Genomic DNA, 26,860 nt, shown 5'->3' on the forward strand with positions numbered 1-26,860 from the left:
TTCAAAAGATAAGAATGCCAACGATTGACACTACAGGCATTTCTCTTGTGCTACCACTCTGCAGGAACCCTGAGATTCAGCGACAGGCTACAACTATTCCTCCATAGAACTGACTTCTACTCGCCCACCAAGTTTATGTTCTACCTCCACATGCTCCAAGTTCAGAGTGATACCTTCCTTGATTTTTCAGTCTTTACAGTATTTACTTTCCTTACTGTTCATTTGGCCCTCTTCAAACTCGCTTATGCTGTCAATTTACCCTCTACACAGATCTCTTTGCCAAGTATAATATAAAGTTCATAAGGACAAGACCCAATCACACACCACACCTGCTTAGCCACCTCGCAGACCCTACACACCCTAAGCAAACAACATGAGAACATCATGTTTCCATGGCAGGAGATGCAGACAAGAAAAACAAACAAACTACTTTTCTGTTGTTCTGATGACAAAATGGTAAAAGGCTTTTAAACAAAATTGAAATTAAGCTTTCCCGCGGTTGCCATTTACCCGTCATCTCTGCGGTCCTTCACAAAAGTCAAAGTGCTCAAGACAGTCATCTGCTGCCATCGTGTGGTCTAGCCTGTAGTAACTTATTCTGTGTGTTTCCCCAAAAGCTTGTCGCCGCAAGCACCCAGCCACGGCTCAAGCGGGCAGGTCCCGAGCGTCACTGGCGGTCCCAGCGCCGCAGGCCGACTGCACGGCCCGGGCTGCAGGCCGGGTGGAAAGCAGCCTGCCGTGCGGGCAGACGACGCGGTCCGCACACACTGAACTCGCGGCCTTAGCGCCCCTTGCGCAACCTCCGGGTGGACCGGAAGGCGGCGAGAGGGGTGGCCATGGCTCCAGAGACCCTCTGCCCCGGGCAGTTGCTCCCGGGAAATCAGTCCCTGCTTATCTCCCTTCCGCCCTTACCTCGGGCCGGGCCCGCGACAGGGAGCAGCTTCCACATGGTTCCGGGACCTTACGGTCGGGGCCGACGTGGGGCCGCGCAACCGCAGCTGACCGATGTGCGTGCACACGGTGCAAGCAATCCGCGCGGGCTCCGCAACGTGCGCGCTCCCGGGAGTCGCGCCTTCCTAGGAAACAGAGGGATAGGTAGGAGTGCGACGTGGGCGCCTTTCGCCACCTGGTGGTAGGGAAGGAACAGCGCAATGTATTGAAATGTGCAGTATTAGGCTGTGAAATACAGGTTCCATTTTAAGGTGTTTAACGAATAGAATATTATCTGCTTTTTTTCTGATTGTGAGTGGACATTAACATACTAACCAGTTATGTGATTCTTTGCATTTTCAACTCCTTAAATTACAGTCATTCCTTTGTAAGGATCCTAATGATGGTGACAATTATGATGAAGATAAAGATTCCACCCCAAGTCAACTCACTTTTACTCTTCTCCAAGTCCAAATCAACTTCTAATTTCTCTGTTTGATAACATTACACTTGTATCTAATCAGGAGCTAAATGCTGGGGAGTCTATCCTTTCTTTCCATTTCCACTTGTATTTCCACTTGTACCAAACTGGTCCAAGCTCTTCTCTTAATACTCCAGTAGCCCCCAATCCTCATCACCCACCTCCTGCACTAATCCATTCTACATCCTGCACACTATCCGAAGTAAACAACCTAACCCACACTTCTGATCATATAATTTCTGATTCTCCAAAGCATTCTGTAATGAGAAAAAAAAATGTCACTTTTAAAGCTGGTTTACCAACCTCAGTTATGACATACATGCAAAAATTATAATCACAAAATTAGCAAATTGAATCAGGTGGTATATAAGAAGGATGACCATGACTAAGTGGGACTTATTCCAGGAATGGAAAGGTGGGTGTTAACTGAGAAAAAGAAAATCAATGTAATTCACCAAAATAACACAAAAAAAGGAGAAAAATCATATAATCATCTTAGTAGTTGTAGAAAAAGCACTTGATAAAATTCTACATCCATTCATCACAAATACTGTCAGAAAATAGACAAGGAATAGAGGGAACATCTTTGATCTGATAATTGGAATCTGAAAAAACTACAGCTTACATTATATTTAAGGTAAATTATTGAACATTTCCCTCTGAACATCAGAAATGAAACAAGAAAATATTTGCTCTTATCACTTATTTTCAACATAGTTTTGATGCTCTAACTAATGCATAAAGGAGAAAAAGAAAAGTCTCATGGTTGGAAAGGAAAAAAATACAGTCATTCACAAATGACTTAATTATGTACATTGAAACTGTAAAAGAATCTATTGGCAAACTATTCAAATTAATAAATTAATTTAATAAGGTCACTGGATACAATACCTATACACAAAATTTAATTGAATATCCTTATTCCAGAAAAGAAATAGAAAATGACATACAAAATTAACTAAATAGTACCCAAAGTTATTAAATACCTAGTAAGAAAACTATCAAAAAGTGTGATACAAAACAGTATTGAAAAAATTAGAATAAATCCTAAATAAGTGTAGGGATAATATACTATGTTAATGGATTATTAAAATGCCATTTCTTCCAAAATTAATCTACAGATTCAATTTCAATAATGTTTATGAAGATTTTTTAGTGGAAATTGATAAGAAGATTCTAAAATATATATATGGAAATTCAAAGGCTGAGAATTTGAATTCCAAGACAATTTTGAAAGAAGCTGAAGTACTTATACTACCAGATATGAAGATCTATTGTAAGGTCATAGTTATTAAGTAAGTGTTCTAATTGCATAAGGATAGAAAAGGATAGAAAAATGGGCAAATGGGTCAAAATAGACCTAAAAAAATCCACACATATAAGGTAATTTGATTTTTCAAAGATGATATGAAAGAACAATGTACAAGAAATTGTTTTCTTTTTTTTTGTCAATAAATGATCCTGGTGATCTTGATTAACACTACAGAAGAAATTAGAACTGACCACTTACCTCACACAGATATGAAAAGTCAATTCCAGATGTATCATAGATCTAAATATGAAAGTAAAATAATAAATATTTTATAAAAAATGAACATGATTGAGAGCTATTCTTAAACAGGACACAGAGAAGTATGTCCTGGGCCCCAGAATGCCTATGCTTCACTGATTTGATGGGCCCCCCAAAAATTTGTATGGGTTTTCTTCTTACTCTTCTGGATTTGACATGTCTTGCCAAAGCCTCCAATACACTTTCCAATTCTTGTTAATCCAATTTGATTAGCATAATGCCATCGATGTAGTAGATGTTCTGTGGGATGTCCAGGTATTTCAAGTAACTTAGGAGAATATTATGACACAAGGTAGAAGAGGCAACATAGCCCTAGGACAAGACTGTAAATATTTTCAATTATTTGTTCCAATGGAATGTGAACAATTTCTGATTTAGCTTTCTAATAAGGTTGGGAAAGAACACAGTCATGGTACCAGTCACTTCAAACCAGCCACTTGAGGTCACGTAGCTCTGCTCTTATAAAGATACCATATCTGGTAGAGCAGCTCTAGTTGGGGTTATTACTTGGTTGAGTTTCAGTAGTCTATTGTTTATTCTCCAGGAACTGGTGGGCCTTTGTAGGAGTAAGTACAGTGAATTGAATGGAGATAAGATGGGAACCAAAAGTGGCACCAGTATCTACCATTTTCCTATATTTTTAAATTTACTATCTTGGCTCCCTGCAGCCTTTCACTGTTTTGATGGCTCTTACCCTGTAAGCCAAGGAACCAGAGTTGGTGTTGTGCTAAGTACCAAGTATTTCCTTTCCAATGATACATGTGGGACTGGAGAAATGACCACCAGAGAGGTCCACATGCTTAGTGGGCCCACTGTATGCCAGGTCTGGGTAAAGCTCCATTTATTATCTGACTCCTGTATACATATACTCTAATTGGAGGCCCTAATAATACTTGGGGTTCCTGGGAATCAGATTTTGGGGCATTATCTTTTCCTCAGTGAATGATTTCCCAAAGGAATGTCCATATATCCCTGTAGGGAAGGACTGGGAGTGGGGTGAGCACTGGGGAAGTCATGACCTTGTATTCTCACCTTGGTCCTCCCTCCTGGCACTCCTGCCTCTCCTTTAGCCAATGAGTTCTGGACTGCTAAACTGGCTCAAGTCAGCAAATTGGATAAGAGCCTATGACTTTTTATTAAGGGTGCTGCTCTCAGCCTGTGCCATCTTCCTTGGTTTCTTTTTATTGTATAGATTGAGCATGTCCTTGTTGGCTTACCTCTGTCTTTCGCCATAGGGATGCCATATTCTATTAACCATCTTCAGAGCTCTCTCTGAGTCAAAAGTTCCATCTGCTGCTCCTTAGGATAGTTCGTACCATTCTGATGATTAAGCCCTGCCACCTAACCCTTATTGTTTCAGGATTCTATTATTCTTGTTGCTATATGTGAACCTATCATTCATCATCAGTCATGACCTACAAGGAGAGCACACTGAGCTTCTCCATAATCCTGGCACCCGTACCACCAAAGAATTCCTAGTCACTTTGATAAATAGAGCATCAGAATGGGAACTTTGTCTTCTGGGAGAGTTTCCAGCTTTACATGGTATAGCCACTCTAGGATGCCCACTTCTCTAATCATTTAGCTCCCTGCTTCCACCATCTGCCATGGCAATTCTCATGTTTCTATTTCTCTTATCATGGGCCACCACCTACTTCAAGCTTCTAAGAGCCATCGCAGAAGTATGATAGTCATATTTCCCAAGGTCCTTACCAGGGTATCCAATCTTCTCTTCCTGGAGAATGCTCTCCAACAGATAAACTCTCCCTTATCCAAATTTATTTGCCATCTGCCCCTTGTTCAGCATCCTCAGAGTAGAGTCCCACAAGTACTCTCCTAGTTCCTGCCAGCGCTTTGACCAGGTACTGCAGGTCCTTCACTGTAAAGTCACTTCCTCCCTTATCAGGCCAAGTCCTTCCCCCACTGGGTTATGCTGTAACATAGCCCTATTTATTCTGATTACCAGGAGGGGAGATAGAACAGTGTCAGGGTGATAAAGGAAAATTTATCTGTAGGTTGGCCACAACACAGGTCTGATAAACAGAGTCCAGAAAATTAAAAAGAGGGAACACAATGCAGATAGAGTTTAAGATTGGTAGCAGATCGGCCTGCTGACTGCTCCATGCTCTCTGCCTCATGCAGTTTGCTGGCATCTGTTCTCACCTCCTGTTCTGTTATAAACAAACCCTCCTACATCTTTAAAGTCTTCATCTTGCCCTAAATGAAACATGGCTCTCACCCTAGATCACAGCTTCCCTCAACAAGTTCTACGGTACTTACTCTGATGCCTTTCCCATTATGTCCAGCATATTTATTAGCCAGTAAGATTACTGTTTACATTCTAATTTACCATATGCAAAATGGATAATCTGTGCCTTGAAAAATCTCTCCTAGGTCAGGATCATTACATGTGAATATCCACCGTCCATACCTTCTCTTACTGTTACCCATTGCAGGTATGTCCATGTCACTTGCCTATATTCATGGAGGACACTGTCACCTATGTGAGAGTTTTCTACTCCATCCTGTCTGCCATCATTCTCAAGTAATTGTAAGATGCAACTAGAAAACTCATTCTATCCACTAGGCTCACATTTATTTGACCTTCTCAACTCCTGTGACTCTCAACTCTACTCCACACACACACACACACACACACAACCTCTTCACTAGCCACATATTAGGTCTTTACATCACCAGAACCCCCTCCATCTTTTTTAAAATTTTTATTATTTTTTTTTTAAGGTTTCACATGAAAAACGTTGTGGTTACTACATTCACCCATATTATCAAGTCCCCCCTCACACCCCATTGCAATTACTATCCTTCAGCATAGTAATAAGCCACAGAGTCACTACTTGTCTTCTCTATGCTACACTGTCTTCCCATGACCCCCACACACACCCAACATGTGTGCCAATCATAATACCCCTCAATCCCCTTCACCCTCCCCCACCCCTCCCCTTTGGTAATCACTAGTCCCTTCTTGGAGTCTGTGAGTCTGCTGCTGTTTTGTTCCTTAATTTTTGCTTTGTTGTTATACTTCACAAATGAGGGAAATCATTTGGTACTTGTCTTTCTCCACCTGGCTTATTTCACTGAGCATAATACTCTCTAGCTCCATCCATGTTGTTGCAAATGGTAGGATTTGTTTTCTTCTTATGGCTGAATAATATTCCACTGTGTATATGTACGACCTCTTCTTCATCCATTCATCCTGATGGACACACGTTGCTTCCATAACTTGGCTATTGTAAATAGTGCTGCAATAAACATAGGGGTGCATATGTCCTTTTAAATCTGGGGTCTTGTTTTCTTTGGGTAAATTCCTAGGAATGGAATTCCTGTGTCAAATGTATTTCTATTTTGAGTGTTTTGAGGAACCTCCATACTGCTTTTCACAATGGTTGAACTAATTTACAGTCCTACCAACAGTGTAGGAGCATTCCCCTTTCTCTGTATCCTTGCCAGCATTTGTTGTTCCTTGTCTTCTGAATGTTGGCCATCCTAACTGGTGTGAGGTGCTGAGGCCAGGGTGGGCCCTGCTGAGAGTTTTCCGACAATGATAGTACCTGAACATTAGTTTGTGACATACCTTCATTGGCCCAATGGTTGCCTCGGTGGCACCATGGGCAAATTCCAGGTACTCTATTTGGTCTTTCCCAAGGCTGTGGGGAGACTCCTGGAGAAGCCCTCAGATGCCGTCTTGAGTGTGGGCACTCTCAAGCAAAATGGCCGAGCTGTCCACAGCAAAAACATTCACTTTTAAGAGTGCACTCCATCCCTTGCCAGAGGCGGGGCTTATGTGTGGGCCCAAATGTATTTTGTAGTGCTGCGGCTAATGCTGCAGCCTGCATGTAGGAAGATCTCACATCTGTGCAGTTTGACAAAGTCAGAAAGAGTTCCCTTTTTTTTTTTTTATAAGGCTGAATAAGGCCCTGACATGTACTGTTTGCATTTTCATAGGCCAATTGTTTAGCAAGAACATTCCCAGCCTCAGAATCAGTAACTACTCTAGATATTGCCTGCAGTAAATGCATTACAAATTCCTGGAAAGGCTTACCTGGGCCTTGCTGAATGCTGCTGAGCTCTTCAGTTTCAGCTCCTGTGGTGGGCAGGCTCCTCCAAGCCTTGCTTCCACAAAAGTTAATTTGCTGATATGCTTGTAAAGTGAACTGAAGCTGATCCAGCAAGGTGGAGTACTGCCCTTTCCCAGTCAGCATATCCAGGCTGATGGGAATGTTACACATTCTATTTCTATCAGATTATTGTGCACACAGTCTACAAATTCAGCCTTTCATAGCAAGTAATCACCTCCAGTGAGAGATGCCTTAGCAAGCATTTTCCAGTCATTAAGAGCCAGAGCCTCAGATGTTACTGTCTCCAAGAGAGCAAGGATAAAAGGGGCAGCTGGACCATATTGAGAGCAGGACTGTCTGAGCTCCTTCAAATTTTTGAAAGGGATAGGATTATGTTGTCTGATAGGATTTCTATCCCCTTCCTGCCTTTTAATGACTGGTAGACAGAGAAAGTGAAACTTAGATATGTTCTCACCCCGCCTTTGGGCTTCGTGGAAGCTGCACTGCAATGCTGAGCAGCGAGCAGGACCAGGAATTACTTTGGTGGAACGTCCCAGGTTAGGTGGACTACTAGGGGGGTGCGAAGGTGAAGAGAGGTTCCCTGCTTGCAGTCTGTGGCTCTGAGGCCTAATAGGACAGAGTGGTGATTGCAGGGGTTTAGGAGATGACACTTCAATTTTTCAAAAGTGGTCAAGACAGGCCCAGTATCGGTAGTAGGTTTTAAGGTGTTAAAAGGCCCTGTGTTGCTTTTTTCCTCCACATCGGACTCCAAGGAGGCAGATACCTCCTGTTCACAATATGAATTGTTCTGGTTGCTATATTGGACACCATGGGAGCCATGTTGTTTATTTCCAAGGGGCTCCTTCTCACATTGCTGCTCCTCTTTCAACAACTTTCGCTCATACTTGGGAGGCAATAGCTCATTGTTTTGTTTTGGGAGGTAATTGCTCACAGTCTACGGGAGCTGTCACACTAGCCAAAGCCTCATAACTGGTGAACATTTGTTTTGATTGCTCAACTATAGAGCCTTCCTCCGGAAGTCTGTCAGGTGAACAAGTTACCTCGGGGGAAAGATCCAAACTTTCCTTTACTAAATTCCATAAAGCAAATGTTTCTACAGGAAAGTCCTGAGGCCCATGAAGGGTGAAGCACTGTTCCTATGGTTTCTTCTTCGGGGAACCAGGGGTAAGTATCCTGCACAAAAGCAAGCAAAGATTCTAGCTGCAGACTGTGCACAGTACTGCCACAGGCACGAAGCATAGCTTTAGGCATATGTACAAAGATTTCTCGGTCTTTAGACCCTGATTGTCCCATATTTTACTCCTGACTCTATTGCATCCATACCTCATTCTGGGCTCTACTGCCATACCTTATTTTTTCCGGTTCCCAGAACTGTACTGACACACGTCTGATCCTTGGGGAGTCCCCTCACTTAAGTTTTCTTCACCCCATTTTCAGGTCCTTGTTTGGGGATCCTCTGCAGAGACCAGCTTTGCAAAACAGCTGAACGTGAGAGGAGTGGATGGGAGATGCAAGGAAAACACAGAGATTATCAGGAAAGACACAGAAACCAAAGTTTGGGTCAGGAGGTCTTCTGGCTGCTGGTGGCAGACAAGTGATGCAGTTTTATTTCACAACACAGCTTATATGCACAGGGTCACTTCCGTGAGCTGCCCACAATGATATCACTTCCAGTGATCACACTCCCGGTGCCCTCACTTCCGGATCCGGTGATCTCGCATCTGCTGTTCTCACTTCCAGATCCAGTCTCCCAGTGAGGTGATACTCATTGCGGTTTTAATTTGCCTTTCCCTGATAATTAGCAATGTGGAGAATCTTTCCATGTGCCTGTTGTCCTTCTGAATTTCTTCTTTGGAGGTGTCTTTTCATATCCTCCACCCATTTTTTAATTGGGTTATTTGCTTTTTGGGTGTTTACGCATGTGAGTTCTTTATATATTTTGGATGTTAACCCCTTGTCAGATATACCATTTATGAATATATTCTCCCATACTGCAGAGTGCCTTTTTTTTTTTTTTACTGATGGTGTCGTTTGCTGTACAGAAGCTTTTTAGCTTGATGTAGTCCCATTTGCTCATTTTGCTTTTGCTTCCCTTGCCCAAGAAAATGTGTTCAGGAAAAAGTTGCTCATGTTTCTATTCAAGAGATTTTGCCTGTGTGTTCTTCTAAGTGTTTTATGGTTTCATGACTTACATTCAGGTCTTTGATCCATTTCGAATTTACTTTTGTGTTTGGGGTTAGACAATGATCCAGTTTCATTCTCTTACATGTAGCTGTCCAGTTTTGCCAACACCAGTTGTTGAAGAGGCTGTCATTTTCCCATTGTATACTCATGGCTCCTTTATTGTATATTAATTGGCTATATATGTGTGGGTTTATATCTGGGCTCTCTATCCTGTTCCATTGATCTATGGGTCTATTCTTGTGCCAGTACAAAATTGTCTCAATTACTATGGTTTGTAGGAGAGCTTGAAGTTGGAGAGAGTAATTCCCCCAACTTTATTCTTCCTTCTCAGAATTGCTTTGGCTATTCAGGGTCTTTTTTGGTTCCATATACATTTTAGAACTATTTGCTCTAGATTGTTGAAGAATGCTATTGGCATTTTGATAGGGAGTGCATTGAATCAGCAGTTTGCTTTAGGTGTGATGGCCATTTTGACAATATTAATTCTTCCTATCTAATTCCATTTATTGGTGTCTTCTTTCATTTCTCTCATGAATGTCTTGTAGTTTACATCATATAGGTCTTTCATCTCCTTGCTGAGGTTTATTCCGAGGTATTTTATTCTTTTAGATGCAATTGTAAATGGAATTGGTTTCCTGATTTCTCTTTACACTAGTTCATCATTAGTATATAGGAATGCAACAGATTTCTGCATATTGATTTTGTATCCTGTAACTTTGCTGAATTCAGTTATTAGTTCTAGTAGCTTTGGGGTGGATTCTTTAGGGTTTTTATGTACAATATCATGTCATCAGCAAACAGGGACAGTTTAACTTCTTCCTTACCAATCCAGATGCCTTTTATTTCTTTGTGTTGTCTGATTGCCATGGATAGGACCTCCAGTACTATGTTGAATAAAAGTGGGGAAAGTGGTGTATTTGTCATGTTCCCCATCTTAGGGGAAAAGCTTTCAGCTTTTCACTGTAAGTATGATGTTGGCTGTGGGATGTCATATATGGCCTTTATTATGTTGAGGTACTTGCCCTCTATACCCATTTTGTTGAGAGAGTTTTTACCATGAATGGACGTTGAATTTTGTCAAATGCTTTTTCAGTATCTATTGAAGTGATCATGTGGTTTTTGTCCCTCTTTTTGTTGATGTGCTGGATATGTTGATAATTTTCAAATATTGTACTATCCTTGCATCCCTGGAACAAATCCTACTTGATCATGATGGATGATCTTTTTGATGTATTTTTGAATTTGGTTTGCTAATATTTTGTTGAGGATATTTGCCTCTGTGTTTATTAGGGATATTGGTCTGTAATTTTCTTTTGTAGTTTCTTTGGCTGCTTTTGGTATTAGAGTGATGCTGGCCTCATAGAATTAGTTTGGAAGTATTCCCTCTCCTACTTTTGGAAAACTTTAAGGAGGATGGGTATTAGGTCTTCTCTAAATGGTTGATAAAATTCAGCAGTGAAGACATCTGGTACATGCATTTTGTTCTTAGGTAGTTTTTTTATTACCAATTCGATTTCATTGCTGGTAATTGGTCTGTTCAGATTTTCATTTCTTCCTGGGTCAATCTTGGAAGGTTGTATTGTTCTAGAAAGTTGTCCATTTCTTTTAGGTTATCTAATTTGTTAGCCTATAATTTTTTATACTATTTTCTAATAATTCTCCATATTTCTGTGGTGTCCCTAGTGGTTTTTCTTTTCTTATTTGTGATTTTGTTGATGTGTGTAGGTCCTCTTTTTTTCTTGATGAGTCTGGCTAGGGGATCATCTATTTTGTTTATTTTCATGAAGAACCAGTTCCTGGTTTCACTGATTATTTCTATTGTTTCTTTCTTCCCTATTTTATTTACTTTTGCTCTAATCTTTATTATGTCCCTCCTTCTACTAACTTTTGGCCTCATTTGTTCTTCTTTCTCTAGTTTCATTAATCATGCGTTTAGACTGTTCATTTGGGATTGTTCTTTCTTGAGGTAGGCCTGTATTGCTATATACTATGCTCTTAGAATTGCCTTCACTACGTCCCACAGATTTTGGGTGTTCAGTTGTTGTTTTCATTTGTCTCCATATATTGGTTGATTTCTGTTTTTATTTGGTTTTTGACCCATTGATTATTTAGGAACATGTGGTTAAGCCTCCATATATTTGTGGGCTTTTCTGTTTTCTTTGTGTAATTTATTTTTAGTTTCATACTTTTGTGGTCTGAGAAACTGGTTAGTACAATTTCAATTTTTCTGAATTTACTGAGGCTCTTTTTGTGGACTAGTATGTGATCTATTCTGGAAAATGTTCCATGAGCCCTTCAGAAGAATGTGCATCCTGCTGCTTTTGGGTGTAGTGTTCTGTAGATGTCTGTTAGGTCCACCTGTTCTACTGTGTCATTCAGTGCCTCTGTCTCCTTACTTATTTTCTGTCTGGTTGATCTGTCCTTTGGAGTGAGTGGTGTGTTGAAGTCTCTTAAAATGAATGCACTGCATTTTTTTTGTTATTAAATGTATCAATTTTATCTTCCATGGTTAGCATTTTCTTTCTTTTTTTTTTTTTGAGAGGGCATCTCTCATATTTATTGATCAAAGGGTTGTTAACAACAATAAAATTCTGTATAGGGGACTCAATGCACAATCATTAATCAACCCCAAGCCTAGTTCTCAACAGTCTCCAATCTTCTGAAGCATAACGAACAAGTTCTTAGATGGTGAACAAATTCTTACATAGTGAATAAGTTCTTACATGGTGAACAGTGCAAGGGCAGTCATCACAGAAACTTTAGGTTTGATCACGCATTATGAACTATAAACAATCAGGTCAAACATGAATATTCATTTGATTTTTATACTTGATTTATATGTGAATCCCACATTTCTCCCTTATTATTGTTATTATTATTATTATTTTTAATAAAATGCTGAAGTGGTAGGTAGATGCAAGATAAAGGTAGAAAACATAGTTTAGTGCTGTAAGAGGGCAAATGTAGAAGATCTGGTGTGTGCCTATAGACTAAGTATTAATCCAAGCTAGACAAGGGCAACAAAACATCCATGGATGCAGAAGATTTCTCTCAAAACAGGGGGGGTGGTTCTAAGCCTCACCTCTGTTGATCCCCAATTTCTCACCTGATGGCCGCCCTGCGACTGTGCCTGTCTTAGCTTGTTCCTCCCTTGAGGAATCTTACCCATCTCTGGCTAACCAGTCATCTTCCGGGGCCATACAGAGAAATGTAAAGTTGGTGAGAAAGAAGCAATATTATTTGAAAAGGTTAGCTCTTTACTTCTTTGCAGATTTATGCCCTGTGGCTTCTATGCCCAGCACTTGTCTTGAGGTATCTTTACCACCTGGAGGAATTATGATACTCGGTAAATTTGATATGAGGCACGAATTCTATTTAAGGGTTGTAATTAGGAAGGAAGAAGAAAAGCTATAGAGGTAGCATATGGAAGAAAACATGGGAAGATTGATTATTTCCTTGACATATCTTCTTGTAGAGTAACATAAGCATGTATAGGTTTTAAACTACTAATTAAATTGCGTACACACATTAATATAATAGGAATACAGCTACATAACCAAAGCATACCTACAATTACCAGCCATCTCCAGTGAAACCAAAAAAAACAGTTAGGCACCCTAGGCATTTGTGAAAACTTATCAATGATATGATGGATATTGTCTAACTGAATTTGAATAGTTTGAGAAAAATCAGACAAATTAAAACAACACATTCCTGGGAACTGTTCACATCCCATATGTTCTTTTAACAGTAGATAGTCTATAGTCGCAAGATTTTGGAGCACTGCAACTTGCACTTCTAATTCCTGGTTGAGTTCCGACAGTATAGATCCAGTCAAATTTGTTGTTTTACTGTAATGCATAGGCCAGCTTAGATATCTCCTTCTTCATTCCAATGGCAAGTCCAGGAACCGGTGGGATGAATGCAGCTACAACTGCAACAGCGCCAGGATCTTTGTTGAAGTTTTTTGATGTTCATCTTCTGGAATGACTCTTTCAGAGAATGTTGATGTTGGAAGTTCTTTTTCATATCGTACCTTAATTCATTTTCTGGGTAGCCAAATTAGGCTTTGATCCTCTGTATAAACACAAACAAACCCTTTGCCCACACTTTGATATGCCCTTTATATCATTGTGAAGAACTTATTGGAGATCACCACACAGGAACTGCTTTTTTTTTTGTTATCATTAATCTACAATTACATGAAGAATATTATGTTTACTAGGCTCTCCCCTATACCAGGTCCCCCCCCACAAACCCCTTTACAGTCACTGTCCATCAGCATAGCAAAATGTTGTAGAATCACTACTTGTCTTCTCTGTGTTGTACAGCCCTCCCCTTTCTCCCACCCACTCCATTATGCATGCTAATCATAATACCCCCTTTCCCCCCCCCAATCCCTCTCTACCCACCCATCTTCCCCAGTCCCTTTCCCTTTGGTACCTGTTAGTCCATTCTTGGGTTCTGTGATTCTGCTGCTGTTTTGTTCCTTCAGTTTTTCCTTTGTTCTTATACTCCACAGATGAGTGAAATCATTTGGTATTTCTCTTTCTCCACTTGGCTTATTTCACTGAGCATAATACCCTCTAGCTCCATCCATGTTGTTGCAAATGGTAGGATTTGTTTTCTTCTTATGGCTGAATAATATTCCATTTGTGTGTATGTACCACATCTTCTTTATCCATTCATCTACTGATGGACACTTAGGTTGCTTCCAATTCTTGGCTATTGTAAATAGTGCTGTGATAAACATAGGGGTGCATCTGTCTTTTTCAAACTGGAGTGCTGCGTTCTTAGGGTAAATTCCTAGGAGTGGTATTTCTGGGTCAAATGGTAAGTCTATTTTGAGCATTTTGAGGAACCTCCATACTGCTTTCCACAATGGTTGAACTAATTTACATTCCCACCAGCAGTGTAGGAGGGTACCCCTTTCTCCACAACGTCGCCAACATTTGTTGTTGTTTGTCTTTTGGATGGCAGCCATCCTTACTGGTGTGAGGTGATACCTCATTGTGGTTTTAATTTGCATTTCTCTGATAATTAGCAATGTGGAGCATCTTTTCATGTGTCTGTTGGCCATCTGTATTTCTTTTTGGAGAACTGTCTGTTCAGTTCCTCTGCCCATTTTTTAATTGTATCATTTGTTTTTTGTTTGTTGAGGTGTGTGAGCTCTTTATATATTTTGGACGTCAAGCCTTTATCGGATCTGTTATTTTCAAATATATTCTCCCATACTGTAGGGTACCTTTTTGTTCTATTGATGGTGTCTTTTGCTGTACAGAAGCTTTTCAGCTGAATATAGTCCCACTTGTTCATTTTTGCTGCTGTTTTCCTTGCCTGGGAGATATGTTCAAGAAGAGGCCACTCATGTTTATGTCTAAGAGGTTTTTGCCTATGTTTTTTTCTAAGAGTTTTATGGTTTCATGACTTACATTCAGGTCTTTGATCCATTTTGAATTTACTTTTGTGTATGGGGTTAGACAGTTTCATACTCCTACATGTAGCTGTCCAGTTTTGTCAGCACCATCTGTTGAAGGGACTGTCATTTCACCATTGTATGTCCATGGCTCCTTTATCAAATATTAATTGACCATATATGTTTGGGTTAATGTCTGGAGTCTCTAATCTGTTCCACTGGTCTGTGGCTCTGTTCTTGTGCCAGTACCAAATTGTCTTGATTACTATGGCTTTGTAGTAGAGCTTGAATTTGGGAAGTGAGATCCGCCCCCTAGTTTATTCTTCTTTCTCAGGATTGCTTTGGCTATTCAGGGTCTTTGGTGTTTCAATATGAATTTTTGAATTATTTGTTCCAGTTCATTGAAGAATGTTACTGGTAATTTGATAGGGATTGCATCAAATCTGTATATTGCTTTGGGCAGCATGGACATTTTGACAATATTAATTCTTCCTAGCCACGAGCATGTGATGAGTTTTCATTTGTTAGTGTCCCCTTTAATTTCTCTTAAGAGTGTCCTGTAGTTTTCAGGGTATAGGTCTTTCACTTCTTTGGTTAGGTTTATTCATAGGTATTTTATTCCTTTTGATGCAAATGTGAATGGAATTGTTTTCCTGATTTCTCTTTCTATTGGTTCATCGTTAGTATATAGGAAAGCCACAGATTTCTGTGTGTTAATTTTGTATCCTGCAACTTTGCTGTATTCCGATATCAGTTCTAGTAGTTTTGGAGTGGAGTCTTCAGGGTTTTTTATGTACAATATCATGTCATCTTCAAATAGTGACGGTTTAACTTCTTTACCCATCTGGATTCCTTGTATTTCTTTGTTTTGTCTGATTGTGTGGCTAGGACCTCCAGTACTATGTTAAATGAATGCATTGCATTCTATTTCCTCCTTTAATTCTGGAAGTATTTGTTCCACATATGTAGGTGCTGCTGTGTTGGGTGCATAGATATTTATAATGGTTATATCTTCTTGTTGGATTGACACCTTTATCATTACATAATGTCCTTCTTTGTCTCTTGTGACTTTCTTTGTTTTGAAGTCTATTTTTTCTGATACAAATACTACAACTCCTACTTTTTTCTCCCTAGAGGAGTGGCTATAGACAATGACACTGTCTTTTAACGGAGATGAACATCATGAGACTGCCTGAAAAACCTACGCACCCCCTCCAACAACCCTTTGTCTTTATCCCATACTTGTTAATTTCTTAAAAGGCAGAATCCCAGCTTTTGGGTGCACCTCTTCACTGAGGTAGCCCACACTCCCCTTTCTTTGAGTGTGTGGGTAAAATTGTAACATTTCCAGAATCTCTTGCTGGGCCTTAGTGCATTTCCATATCAGTAGGTGTCTCCAAGGGGTGGAGAGAAGCAGTCTAACCTCCCTATGAATAGGTGATTACAAGGGGAAGCGAGGGCCTATATGGAAGAGAGAGGTTGGGTGGGGTCACTTTTTGCAGCCAGGGCTCCAGAGACACACGGGAGCAGAAGTGGACGACTACTTGTAAGCAATAAATGGGTTTCTATCTCTTTATTTCTCCTTTTGACTGATTTCCATTTCAAAGGTTTGCCCCAGGCTAGGGAGGTTTATTACCTTCCCCGTCCACTCCCCCACCTCCTCAAGTTACAGACTGTGCACCTTTTTACTTTAAATAAACCTGCTCAACTTATTGCATTTTGTTTCTGCTCTCTTCCAGTGGTGTCCTTGTTACTTTGCTATTTCATTCTGTTCTCTAAGCTTAAACACAGCCTTCCCTCTGCCTCTGTCCCACCTCAGATTAGTATGGAGGGCTGCTGAGAGCTCTGAATTGGACTTGCAAGTTTCCCTCACATGAGTGACCTGGACGGAAATGCAGCTATACAATCATGCTCCTTACTAGCATGCCTGAAAATCTCCTTTCTTTGCCTTTGGGAAGTTCTCAGAACATAACCTCACTCCATCACTCAGATCCCATGCCATGCAGATTCAAGCAGACACTGGATCCCAGGTGACCCTGGCTTTAGGAGTTGGCAAGGGATATACCCAATGTCAAGCAGAAGTTCATGACCTTTCCTTTCCTCTCTTTTTCCTTCCTCTCTGCTTTATTCAAGTAAACCTGCCTTTGTCTACCTTGACTCTGGCTTGCTCCTTCCTTGTAGTATATTCAAGTAAAGCTTTAGCTCTGTTTAATTACTGTGTCTCTGACCTTCAATTCTTTGTTGTGGCGGGGACAAGAACCAAGGAGAATAAGTTCAACCCCTAACAAAGTGACCTCTGATGATGGGGGTGAGAGGCTACACTAAGATGGGTGTACGTGTGTGTGTGCATGCATGTGTGGTTTGGAGTTGGGAAGGGGAGACTGTGAGGGGTGTGCATTGTTTGAGTACATGAGTCTTCCAGTTGCTAAAGCTGAACCATGAGGAGGGCAGCAAAACTCATGCTGTGTTTTTAGGACTTAGGTGTTTTTTCAAGAAAAATTAAAAATTAAAAAAAAATTAGTATACACATTTGTTTTTGTGTCACATTCAAGACAGGTGTAACAGGCATGAATTTTCAACCATATATTCAGGAGAGAAAGCAATAGCATCTTATTTAAGTCCCATTCCTAGACCTCATCCATCCATCTATGATTGTGTGAAATTCAACCTCAGTCATCTTTAGTGCCCTGTCTCTCCCTTCTCTCTCAGGATCATGAGAAGGACCCTGGGTCTTAGAGGCTTTTGGGGAGGCCTCCTGGTTTTCAGTCCACCATGGTTATATTTTCTCAATCTGGCTTGTTCCCTTCATTTCCAACCCTTCAGCCACAGAGTACCAACAGTTAAGTTGAGCACCCAGTGTTTAGCCTGCCTAAGTATATTATACAGCTCTTCCCCTCTGACTTGTGGTAGAGTGTGGGTCTACCTAAAATGTTTGCAACCTCCTTACCTTCCCATGTATGGCATAGCTGTTATGGAAGGCAGAATTCTAAGGCAGTTCCTATTACCCCTACTGTTTTAACATAGTATTCACACCTTGGAGTATGGATGCAATCTGTGACTTATTTTAGCCAATAGAAAATGGCAAAGGTAAGGGATTTTGCAGATGTAATTAAGGTGTCAAATCAGTTGATTTTTAATTAATCAAAAGGAGACTAAGATTATTCTGGGTGGGCCTCACTTACTCAGGTGATTTGCCTTTAAAAGAGGGACTGGGTCCTGCCTGGGGTGAGAGATTCTCCTTGTTGGCTTGAGTCACCTTGAGGAAGCCCACATGCACAGTAATTGCAAGTAACCTCTAGAAGCTGAGGGTGCCTTCCAGCCAACAGCTAGCAAAAGCTGGGACCCTCACTCATACAGGCACAAGGAAATGAATTCTACCAACAACCTGAATGAGCTTGGAAGAAGATTATTTTCCAGTTGAGCCTCCATATGAAAACACAGCCCAGTAGACAACTTGATTGCCATGTGTGAGAGCCTGAGCAGATGACCTGGGTAAGCCATACCTGGACTTCTGACCCACAGAAGCTATGACATGATAATGTATATTGTTTTAAGATATTAATGTTGTAACATCTCTGTGGAAACAAGATAAACTTCCACCCAAAATTTGATTTGGATATCAAGACTGATGATGGCACACATGCACATGTATGCACACACACACACACACACACACACACACACACACACATATACTCACATCCCAAGATAATAGTAAAAGGCTCATTATTTATAAAGTGAGGCTTTTGGGAAGGACAACAGATCTCCCAAGCAGGTCTGAAAATACTTTGAGAGAGCGAATGTTATGGACTGAACTGTGTCCCTTCCAAATTCATGTGTTGAAGTCCTAATCTCCAGTACCTTAGAATTTCACCATATTTGGAAGTAGGGTCTACAAAAAGGTAGTTAAGTTACAATGAGGTCATTAGGGTGGTCCCTAATCCAACATGACTGGTGTCCTTATAAAAGCAGATTTTAGCCATAGAAATATACAGAGGGAGGACCAGGTGAAGATAGTGGAAGAAGATGACATCTATAAGCCCAGGAGATAGGCGTTCAGAAGAAAGAAACCAATCCTCCCAGCACCTCAATCTTTCTAGCCTCCAGAACTTAGAGGAAATAACTTTCTGTTGTTTAAGACACCCAGTCTATGGTACTTAGCTATGGTAGCCCTGAAAGACCTATACAATAAAGAAAAAAGGGTGATTTAGGGTTTTTATTGTGATTAGGGGCTGGGGCTGGAGTGACGGAACACATGTAAGAAGGGGCTTTGCTTTCAGTGATATAGAACAGAGTATTCCAGATTTCTTATCAGCTCTCCCAGATGAGGCATGGGACACAAGGGAAAGAAGGGTGAGGCTTAAAAGCTATCACAAAACATCAAAAAATAGAGGCAGACTTTTGTTATAGGTAGGCTGGTGGTAATTTGTTATGCAGCAGGAGAAAAGAAAATACAGTGGCAAGGAGCACAGGCTCTGGGACTAGCCAGTTACAGTCACATCCCAGCTTATAAGCTGTGTAGCTTGAGGCAAGTTCCTCAGCTACTCTGTTATATGCCTCAGTGTTCTCTGTTCAGTAGGAAAAATAATAATACATACCTTACAGGGTTGTGGGAACAAAATGAGTGAGGTTAACAACAGGGAATCCCACTGTTATATATCCCTTGGGCCCTATTACTTCAGGGCACCACTACCTCCAACTGCCAGTGCTGCATTTGTTTTCTTGAGTCTTTCTCTGAATGAAGCCTTGATCCCAAGCCCATAAGACAGAAGGGCTGGAGAATCAGTACCCACCTCCAGCTCCCTCATTCATGAGGTGGGATTTCTCTGGGGCATGTGAGTTAGTCCATTTAGGCTTCTATAACAAAATACCATAGATTGGGTTCCTCAAACAGCAGAACAACTATTGCTAACAGTTGAGGAAGCTGGAAGTCCAATGCCAGCATGGCTGGATTCTGGCAGGAATCCTTTTCTGGGTTGCAGACCACCAACTTCTTGTTGTAGCCACACATGGTAGAAGGGATAAGCAAACTCTCAGGGTCTTTTTTTATAAGGACACTAATCTCCATCATGAGGGCTCTGCCCACATGACCTAATTACCTCCCAAAGTCCCACCTCCTAATGCTATCACCTTGGGGGGTAGGATTTCAACATATGAATTTGAAGGAACACCAATACTTAGCCCATAGCAGTATGTTTTCACCATTCTCTCCCAAAGTTTCCTGTGTGACATTAGCTCTAATTGCCTGCAGTGTTAGCCAGCTGGATAATTTACCCTGTACTGCGTGACTCTTTTCTATACAGGTGTTCCCCAAAGTTCTCAGGGAGTCACTTGCCCTGGGTTCTTGTCTCCCTTTCTGCATTGGGAGAACCCAAAGTACCACAGTGAGTTAATACTGTAAGGACACTGTCAATGCCCTCCAGCCAAAGATCGCCAGGTGTCCCTACAGTTGAATCAATTGAGTTTATTATCTTGATTTTATTTTTTGCAGCAAGGGAAATCATGGGGTGTCTCAGTAAAAGGGTATTAGAAAGAACTGATTTGGACTTTGGCTGGGTGACTTATAAGGAAGTGAGTATTCACACTAGATTGGATGCTGCCAGAAAATGGGCAATCCTATAAAAGAGGATCTCAATAAATGTTATCTATAGTGAAGGGAGATTAAAACGAGGTTAATGTGATTGCTAAAAAAAAAAAAAAGCCACTCATTTTAGCCAAGGGGTTGTTAGGTAATTTGTGAATGTCAACCATCAACTTGTTTTGGTCTGTACTTAGATAAAATTATGACGTTGATTTGCTTTGTCTCACCTGCTCCCAGAGTAATGTGTCTGAGATAGGTATTCTGTGAGACAGTTTATGTCTACTAGGAGATGAGTGCTGCCTACCCGTTAAGTGCCAGGCCAGATTCTGAACGTCAGGCTGCTTTTCTACCCTTTCTTTCTCGCACTTAGAAAATGCGAGGCACTTAAGAAATTCTGTGTCACTTACCATTAGTTCGAGCTTGAGGCTTCATAAGCATCCTCTTTTAATCTTCACAATAATCCTGAATTAGGTATGAAAAGTTACATGTTAGAAGAAAGGGAAGAAATATGATCTGGGTTTATGCAGCGTGTCAACAGGTACAGTACATTAAAATGGAGAATGATAGGCTAAAGGTCAGTCTTCGCTGTTAATGTGTATATGAATCCCATTGAGAGAAAAGCAAAGGGACGGTCAGAGCTGGACTGCTTCTTGGCAATAGAGGGCGCTGTTTCTTGGGAAAAGTCAAAGCCGCGGGGAGCTTCAGCAGTAAGCGGATTTCAGCCGCTACGCCTTAGGAAAAGTGAACCCGCAGTTTAACCCAAGACAGTGTTATTCAAATGATGCGTGATTCAACGCCGCACCAACCACGAATTTAAACATACACTTACGGAATAAATATAAATTACTGAAAAGTCATTAGCACTCGGTGAGCTGTGTGCATGGGTCGTGGTTGTGCAATATGCAAACTGTTTTCTGGCGCAGTGGTTCGTTCAGCCACACAAGGACACACCGAAACCGCCATTTCTGGGCTGCGGAGGAAGGGTGGAAGAAAGAGCGCCGGGGAGACAGCGCCCTGGGGTGGAGGGGCGTGGGGCAGCGCAGCCACCCAGCCTTCGGCCCCGCCCCTGCCCCTGCCTCTGTCCGACCCCGGCCCGCGGCCCGCCGGCCCTCCCTCCCGGCCCACCCCGCTGCCGCCCAGCCCTCCCGGCTCTGTGGCCTCGCGACCGCCCCCTGCGCTCAGGGAGCTTCTAGACCAAGTTCGGGAGGCCCAAGATGGCGCCGCTGGGCTCTGTTTTCTTTGCTCTGGGCCGCAGTCCTCGGAGGGTAAGGCGGCGCTGGGGGGGCCGGGGCCCGGCTCGCCCCCAGCGAGCGCCCTGCTGGTGCCTGTCCCGCGGACGGAACCCGGGGCGCGGGGAGCGAGTACCGCGGGGCCTCTGGGGAGACGAGGGGCCGGGCGTCTCGGGCGCGGGGAAGCGCCGGAGGACTGGGAGCCAGGGTAGTGGGGTTGAGGGGAAAAGCCGCATTCCGCTGTCAGTGGACGCTCTGGTGTAAGCACGTGATTGTACGTAGGGGGTCGGGGAGGTCCTCAAATGTCACGTTCCGCTAAGTTTCACAGTTACGTGTAAACAGGTGGGAGAGGACACTGCGCACGCCCACCCGCTGAGGAGTGGAAGAGGACGCGGTGGGGAGTGGGTCCGGAGGGGAATTGGCCTTACCTGCAGTCCTTTTTGTGAGGAAAGTTCACTTACGTGTTAGTTGTGAAATTAAACATTAGTGCAATTAATTAGAGGAAATTAAACATTCCTCACATAGGAAGAAAAAGAAAAAAAATCCAGCTGTCTGTACTCTGCTCCCTAGATGTAAGGCTGAGAGAGATCTCACCCTGCTTTCTCGCCGTCTCCTCCATACTTCAGCGTAGGTTGTTCTGTCAGCCGGTGTAGGGGCACTGGAAGCAAAGTCGAAACAAAATGTGCAAGTGAAGACATGAGAGAAGAAAGAGAAAGGAAAATAAAAAGAAGTTATAATATCAAAGACAGCCCCTTCCCTCAATGAAATTTAAACATCTTAATAAACCAAACTAAAGCAAAATGCACAATTTCCTTAGGCAGAAAAACTACTCTGCCAACTTCAGTTCAATAGAATGAGCAGCCATGTTCTTTTTTGAAAAATATGGACGTTTGTTGCAAATGTGAACACAAGGAAACAGTATGGTGAATCTCTTTGTCAAGTAAGAGAACTTTCACAAAATGAGATTTATTCAAGGTTAAGGTTTTGTTGTAGCATTTTATCTTATAAAGGTTTACGTTATAGGTCATTGAAGAAGCCTCTGTTTTCTGATACCTTTCTCATTTGAATCTCTACAACAGCTCTGTGAGAAGAAGTCTTCAGAGACGATTTTTTTTAAACAAATCATTAGGATTGTAGTAATAAGGTCACACAGACTGTATCCCAGCTCTTCTGACACCATTTGACAATACAATTTGAGAGGGAGAAAATGAACTCATTTAAAAATTAATTATAATGTGACACTTTTGAAATTCCTTTGCCTAAGAAAAATGGAAGTTTTGAGGATCAACCCCACCAGAGGCAGGAGAGGTCCCTATTGGTGTGGTTTGTTTCCTTCCTGGCACATGCAGGGTTGGGTTTGAATTCCTGGGAAAAGAAAGGCTTCACATTTGTGAAGTGGGAGGTTGTTCCAGGGAACATCATGTTTTTGTGGGCAAATACAAGTTGTTACAATTAAAACCCCTAATTTGGATACTTTTGTTACTAAGAAACAAGACAAATGTTTCATTTGTTATACATCCTATTTTTGAAGTGCTATATTAAATTGTGTCCTTAGTTGGTACTTCTCAGTTCAATGAAAGAAATGTTCATTGAGAACTAGCTCTGTGCTTGACCCAGAGGTTTTTTAGAAATGACCCCTGCCTTAAAGGTGCTCTTAGTTCTACTGAGGTAAACATTCACACATCAAGAAATGATAGTTAGGTGTCTGCTAATGTTGGGCATTCCTTGGGGATCGTTGGCTGAAAAGGTATCTCTTCATTGAGCCAATAGCCTCATGTATGTTTTTCAAGCTATGGAAAATAACCCATGAGTGGACCTTGAAATCACTTCAGTGGAGCAAAATTAGTTTAAGAAAAATAAATTGGAATAGAATTGGGAGCACCAGAATTCAATCTTACTTAGTAAGATTAAGTTTACTTTGTGAAATCTTTTTTTTTTAATTTAGCCATTTTTCCTTTTGTAGGTTGACTCTTTGATATCTGTGGTGGACACTGTCATGCTTCTTTTCATTTTGTTTTTATTAAGAGTAATAACTACTATTTTTATAAAAATGATACCTGACCATTATAAATTTAGGTAATACAGTTAAAAAAAACAAAACAAAATGAAACAAAGTAACTCATGACCCCAAACTGGCCACCCAGAAATAATTAGGGTTAACATTTGGTGAGCACTGCAGACCCATACCTGTGCTGGTAAAAGGATGAGTACATAGACATAATTTTGCCTGGATGTGTCACAGTTATTTTTTCCTTATAATTCAATCAACATCATTTCTTTATCTTCTGACAGTGAACATTGTCAGGAAGTGTAAGGCCCGCTAGATTTTTTCCTTCTTTGTTTTGAGTTTTCTTTCTTTTTCTTCTATCTGAAAGCCTAAGAAATCTTTCTTTACCTATCTTAAAATTCCAGAATTTAAGCTTCTTAGAGGCAAGGATTTACATCAGATTTGTTGACCACTGTATCTGCAGGTCTAGCACAGAATAAATTTCTGATATCTATTACATGAATAAATGTGTACTGTGTTGCTGTATAAAGCATATTTCTTATTATGGTCTACATTTTTAAATGTCTGAAAAATAAGTCTGTTGGGTCACACCAAACCCAGTAGGCTATCATTTAAAATGCAGTTGTGTATTAGAATGCATTTATGAAGAAAACAGTGCCTAGAGGAGTCAGGAAGCCTTCATGGAGGAGGTGGCTCCTGGTACTAACTTTAAAAGGAAGAGTTGGAATTTAAAGGGCCCCAGAGATGATCTAGACCGAAGGACTAGCATGTATCAAGAAGTGAAGGAGCATGGCCTATTTCTAAAAAATGTGGTTTGGTACTGTGAAGTTTGTGAAATATGTGTGCACAGAGAAGTGCGTGGAGATTGTCTGCAGCTATCAGGAGCCATGTTTAGGAGAGAAGTGCCTTGAGCAGATGTGTAGTACTCTAATAGAAGGCAGCAAAGCAAGTGGGTTGGGGGAGGTGATTTGGGAAACTAGGTAAGAAATGACAGCCCTTGGTGTTTGTGCACTACAAGAGATACAGGTCTTTGAAATCAGGCAGTGGATGGAGAGGGAAGATATTGGGGAGGTAAAATGAGTGAGACTTGGAGACAGATTGGATAAAGCAGGTGAAAAGAAAAGATTTGAAGGAGTCACTAGAGGGAGTCATGCAGATGAATGGTGGCCTTATAGCTCAATTACGCAAGTGAAGAAATTTAAAAACAAACTCCTTCCCAAAACTTAAAGCTAACTTTGTTTTTACAATCTAGGTCTCAGATGATTCCTTAAAGGTAATTTTAAAACACATCAAAAGAGGAAAGGAATTATAAAGTTAGCCAGGGTTGCCTGTAGCCCATATTAGAAGGCATTCCATTTGGCAACTCTTAGTTTTTAAGGAAAATTTCAGGTAGAAAATGATCAGCAATCTCAGTTTTCCTGTGCTTTTCTCTTCCTGAAATGATGATTCACTTTGAGATCAGAAATGCCTGGGTAAATATGAGTAAGATAAGAGTAAGGGGACAACTGTCCTTTGATCCCTTCCAGTCTGGGGAAGCTCCCACACTGCACTGCATGTGGAAAGCAGTGATACAACTGTAGGCTTTCACAGTGTTGAAGTGATATTGCCATTTACCACTAGTCCCTATTTATTCTTCATGCTTCTAAACTATTTCCGGTTGCAGATTAGATATCTCCACTTGAATATTACAAAGGTATTCCACGTAGAGCATTTCTAATAGAGAACTCATCATCTTCAATTCTCCAGTGTGGTCATCTCATGTCAACCCAGCCATTGCAGTTAGAGCATTCCATGTCCAGCCGGGTACACCAGAAAATATCTTCAGCTCTCCACGCTTCCAGCTGGTTGGCTTCTGAATTCAGGCTAATCTACATGTTCAATGCATGTGCAAAATGATGTCTTCCCCTTATTTCTGCTGCCCTCATTTCTCACCTAGACTAATACCTTCTGTCTGAGTAATGTGCATTTCTTTCATCTAGCTCACTGTTAAATCTTAATATTTCTAGAACACAAGGCAATGCACAAAGTAACAAATATTGAGGTGAAGGTGAGAGAGATGGAAAAGCTTCTCTCAGCTGAATAACCATGATATTTTCAGTAAAGCAGTAGACCTCTTTATCTGCGTTTAGTGAAATAGGTCAAGGTGTGCTGAGGTTGGACTTGGAAGCAAGAAAAAAATAATTGGACCAGAAAATAATATTTGCAATGATAATTTATTACATCCTCATTTTCTGGGCCTTCCCATCTGCAAGTAATTTTATTTGCTAAGTTCCCACTCCTTCTGATGATGGCATGCTGTCTAAGCCATCATAATCACTTGCCTGGCCTGCTACAAAAGCGTCATACCCAGTCTTCCTGCTTCCAGTCTTGCTTCCTACATTCCATTCTCAACACAGCAGCCAGAAAGATCCTCTACTTAAGACAGATCATCTCAGTCATCTGCTCAAAACTTTGGAGATGTTTTCCACTAGACTCAGAGTAAAAGCATTAAGTCCTCACATGATGGTCATCTCAGCCTGCATGATCCAGTCCCCTTTACCTCACTGACCTCACCTGCCACTCCCACCCTGACTCCTTCTCCAGCTACACTGGTCCTCTGACTGTTCCTCAACATGCTAGGAGTGCTTCTTTCTCCAGACCTTTGTACTTTTCCCTTTGCCTGAGAACCGTGTAACCCATTCCCTCACATCCTTTAGGTCTTTGCTCAAGTGTCAGCTCTGTGAGATCTCTGACCACTAAAATAGCAACACTCTATCCCATTGTAAACCTTATTTTTCTCCACAGCACATATTGGCTAAATATACTATATATTAAACTCAGTTTTTTACTTCCCCTCCTGTTTTTACTTCTCTCTGAGGGTACAATATTGTATCTGTTTTGTTCACTGCTGACTGCCATTGTTTAGAATAGTGTCTAGGGTATAGTAGATGCTCAGTAAAAACTTACTAAAGATAAATGAGTTAACTTTATACCTAATGATAATAATCATGTTTACTCCTAATAATTTTTCATTTGAGCTAATTCCCAAATCAAAACAACTTTTCAAGAGCTGGGGTTCTATTTCTATTTCTGTTAAAAAGAGTCATGTTAGTTTCGGCCAGTGTGATAGGGATCAATAAGAGACGACTTGAATGAGAGGCAAGCAGGAGTGAAGGTCCCAAGTTGAAAATTTCAAATTGCCTGCTAATGAAATCTCTTTGATGTTCTCTCCCTTTATTGTATAGTATTGGTCTGTTTGGTCGACATCTAACTGCAGACAGATAAAAAAATAAAAATGGAAAGTGTCCCCTGTAGTACAGAGCACCTACTTTTTCAAGGACTCATGTTCATTGCTATAAGATGTATCATCACTTAAAAATGT

At 41.1% G+C, this 26,860-nt stretch overlaps 2 protein-coding genes across 5 annotated transcripts in view; one reads left to right on the plus strand and one right to left on the minus strand.

Annotated features, from left to right (window-relative positions):
• NBN (nibrin) overlaps positions 1-20,772 on the minus strand; it is a 90,962-nt gene extending 70,190 nt beyond the window's left edge. For 2 of the 3 annotated variants that reach the window (XM_036995409.2, XM_073229804.1), the window contains exons 1-3: positions 20,670-20,772; positions 2,922-2,963; positions 913-1,076 (exon numbers count right to left, since the gene is read on the minus strand). In XM_036995409.2, coding sequence (XP_036851304.2) covers positions 913-949 — 37 coding nt within the window. In that variant the 5' untranslated portion in view covers positions 950-1,076; positions 2,922-2,963; positions 20,670-20,772. Of the gene's footprint in view, positions 1-510; positions 881-912; positions 1,077-2,921; positions 2,964-20,669 lie in introns of those variants that run through there. The other variant, XM_073229802.1, reaches the window with a different exon arrangement.
• A 597-nt stretch (positions 20,773-21,369) lies between these two features.
• Positions 21,370-26,860, plus strand: part of DECR1 (2,4-dienoyl-CoA reductase 1) — a 37,671-nt gene continuing 32,180 nt past the window's right edge. For both annotated transcript variants that reach the window (XR_005055126.2, XM_017656599.3), the window contains exon 1: positions 21,370-21,527. Coding sequence is in view for 1 of the 2 variants with exons in the window: in XM_017656599.3 (XP_017512088.1) it covers positions 21,477-21,527 (51 nt within the window). In the remaining variant the exon portion in view is untranslated. The remainder of the gene's footprint in view (positions 21,528-26,860) is intronic.

This window comes from Manis javanica, chromosome 2, assembly GCF_040802235.1.
Source record: "Manis javanica isolate MJ-LG chromosome 2, MJ_LKY, whole genome shotgun sequence".
Lineage (NCBI taxonomy): Eukaryota > Metazoa > Chordata > Mammalia > Pholidota > Manidae > Manis > Manis javanica.